Source organism: Spermophilus citellus (assembly GCF_964194105.1).
Source record: "Spermophilus citellus genome assembly, chromosome: 9".
Taxonomy (NCBI): Eukaryota; Metazoa; Chordata; class Mammalia; order Rodentia; family Sciuridae; genus Spermophilus; species Spermophilus citellus.
Window position 1 is genome coordinate 4,327,586 of NC_138191.1, and position 3,312 is coordinate 4,330,897.

Sequence of the window (3,312 nt, forward strand, 5' to 3'; positions counted from 1 at the left end):
GTCTCTGCATACGCAGTCTCTGGGTGTGCACCTGTGTCCTATAGATAGCTGGATGTAGATAGTGTGTACCTCCACTCATTTTGACTGGTTTCACCATGTCCATTGTGACCCAGCTATTAATGCCAAGGTCTGGGCAGTTCTGGAGTCCACCAGTGTCTAGGAAGAGAAGCCCCTACCTGACTGAATCTAACTTTGGCTTGTCTACTTCGGGCTGGATAAGATTAATTTTTGGATAACCCCCTAGTCATGACTGCCTCTGCCGCCATCTTGTCCTAGAATGGATGTACAAATTCAAAACACTGCTTTTAGTAAAGCCTGTGACCATGGAGAAGACGAATAGAAACCTGGGGACGAAGGGCAGACAGGGGCTTACAAGTAACAGCACAAACACGTCTGTGGGAAATGTTAAGGACTATCGTTCTCAAAAGTCACCTGCTTCCCTGTGGGCAGGCACCTGGGCCTAGGATTAAAGTATCTCACAGCCTCTTTCTTGTCCTCCTCTTTCTCATGGGTGGCTGTCACCCCCTCCTTCCAATATGACCCCAGGAATTCAAACCTTCACCTTCATACAAAGAGCCAAGCCTGCTGCTCCTGCTGCCCGCTAGGAGCTCCCAGCCTGCCCCCTGCCTGCCCTCTGCCTGTTCCCTGCCTGGCTCTGGTACCTGTCTGTACCAGGCAACCTAAAAACAAAATCCAAACAAGAGTCACTCTTTCCAGAAGGGGATGTGAATAATAATAATAATAATAATTATTATTATTATTATTATTATTATTATTTTGTAAGAGCCTCACCTCCATCCTGTACTCACTAGGGCACGTGTGTCACTAGGGAAGACTCCACTGTGTTCCAATCTCGGTCAGGCTCTTCTCCCTCACCCTCCCTCTCCCTCCCCTCCCTCTCCCTCCCCTCCCTCTCTCTCCACCCCCTTCCTAACATGTTGTGTGTTACTTCATTGATGTTCACGATACGTTTATAACCAAGTATCATCACTCTTCTAATTTATAGTCCCACATGGAAAATGATACTGATCACGTAGATTTCAGAAGTTCCCACCTCAGCAGGTCCCAGAGCTGAACTAGGCCCCTCTTCTGAGCGTCACCTGTGCAGATGACTAGGTGACCGGCTCACAGGTAGACATGTGAGGGACATGGGGGTGTCTGCAGCTCCCCAGGCTCCCTGGGCAGAGAGTTCTCCTGAAAAAGGCAGAAAACGGAGTAGACTGAGAAGTGAGGCGCTCTCGGGGCAGGTACCTGCTGGAAAAATGAGGTGGAGAATGTGGCAGGAGTTGTCCTTCTCATCTCATTCTAAGTCCCATTCCAGGATGGGAGCAGCTTCCAGAACCCCACGGAAGGGAACCGTGAGCATCCTCAGTCATTACCTGTCACATGACTCACACGGGTGTCATAAGGTGGGTCCTCCATGCCAAGGCCCTGTCTCACACACTGAGACAGAGCACAAGGCCAGGTTAAAAGGGCTCCAGAGAGAGCTCCTCCACCACTCACCTCCCCAGGAGCCCCCACACCCTGCCTGCCCGTGACCACAGTAAGTGACCCTGGGGAAGGGGATAGAGGCACCAGAAGGGTGTTCAGACGAGAACAGGGGCGAGGCTGAGCAGGGCTCTGAGGGCTGGAGGACTCTGAGAGAAGGGGAGAAGTTAGCATGGACGACAGGGGAGGGCGACAGGGACTCTGGGACAAACCCTGAGACGAGGACAGCCAGGTGACTGGGCCTTGGGCTCTGGAGAGAACAAGCTGCTCCGAAGTAAGGGGACCCCTCAGAACAGGGGACACTGAGCACAGAGACCTGCTCCTTGGACCAATGCTGGGAGGGGGGGTCAGAAATTGACTGAAACTGCAGCCCTGTCTCCGCAAAGCAAGAGCTGACAACAGGACAGGGCACCAGTGGCCGCTCTGGCTTAGGAGACCCACATAGCCATGGGTCTGGCACTTCCTCACTCACTTCCACTTGACTAGGGGACCACAAGCCTGAGACTGGCCAGGAAAATTGTCGCCATGAGCAGTGGTCAGCAGAGGACATCTGAGCTCTGACCTGACATGAGGGACTGGGGTTCAGGTCAAGGGTGCAGGGATGGATGGGCTTATCAACTCTTCATTAGCCGAGTGGCTGGCTGACCTGATAATTTTGAAGATCCTTTGCAATACTGAGCTGCAGGGGAAAATCATCTTGCAAGTCACGACAAGAGGGAATGACTGCTTTTCCCTTTTAAAAGTTATTGTCCCTGTCATGACCCTTAAAGGGGACATTTTCAGAGTCTGAAGATATTTGTGATAATTTTCTCCTTTACATATAGATCTTTGACTCATGGACACATTTTGTGATATTGTTTGGTCTTAGTTTTCTACACTGGTGCGTTTGTCTGACTTATCAGGGCATCTGAGCTTCCATAGCGATGATGAGGATGAGGATGAGGATGGTTGTGGTGGTGTGAGAAGATGGAGAGGGTAAAACTCCTGGAGACGCTGTTTCTATGATTCTGAGCAATGCTAAGTGGTCAGAGTGGGCAGGTGGCCTGTGTCCTGGTCTGACTGTGTTTGTCCCTCCCTCAGCTCCTGAACACCCGCCTGCCAAGATGTCCTGCCAGCAGAGCCAGCAGCAGTGCCAGCCCCCTCCCAAGTGCCCCCCCAAGTGCCCTCAAAAGTGCCAGGCCCCTAAGTGCCCCCCCAAGTGCCCCCCGAAGTGTCCCCCTAAGTGCCCTCCAGCCCCTTCCTGCTGCAGTGTCAGCTCCGGGGGCTGCTGCAGCTCTGGGGGTGGGGGCTGCTGCAGCTCTGGGGGTGGGGGCTGCTGCCTGAGCCACCACAGGCCCCGCAGGTCCCACCGCCACAGACAGAGCTCTGGCTGCTGCAGCCAGCCCTCAGGGGGCTCCAGCTGCTGTGGAGGGGGCAGCAGCCAGCAGTCTGGAGGCTGCTGCTGAAGTGCCCTTGACTTCCTCTTCCTCCAGAGGCTACAGGAAGTGGTGAGAGGCTTTGGGAAAGCTTGAGTCTGGCCAGGAGCATCTGTCCAGCCTGGTGTGCAGAAGCCAAAGTCTTCCTTCTAAACATGTTGGGAACCACATTCCCCAGTCTCCTGTCTGTGCTGTCCACCTGAAGCCCTGGCCCAGTCTCACACAGCATCTGTCATTCTGCTCTGTTGGCTGAGTTGAAATAATAAAATCTGAAGTCTGTTCCCAACTGACTATAAGACTAATCACTTCCCTGCTTTTGCGACCATTCTCCTCCCACTTCTGTTGGTAGCTCCTCTGGCCTCCGGGGACAGAGGCTGGAGTTTGTTATCAGTGGTTTAAGTTTGAATTT

At 53.0% G+C, this 3,312-nt stretch overlaps 1 protein-coding gene across 1 annotated transcript; it reads left to right on the forward strand.

Moving 5' to 3' along the window:
• Positions 1-2,591: 2,591 nt before the first annotated feature.
• Positions 2,592-2,933, forward strand: LOC308656918 (uncharacterized protein; the record flags this gene model as incomplete). Its single annotated transcript, XM_081308282.1, has 1 exon — positions 2,592-2,933. One exon carries the CDS (start codon positions 2,592-2,594, stop codon positions 2,931-2,933), a length of 342 nt encoding a protein of 113 aa, XP_081164408.1.
• Between the last annotated feature and the right edge of the window lie 379 nt (positions 2,934-3,312).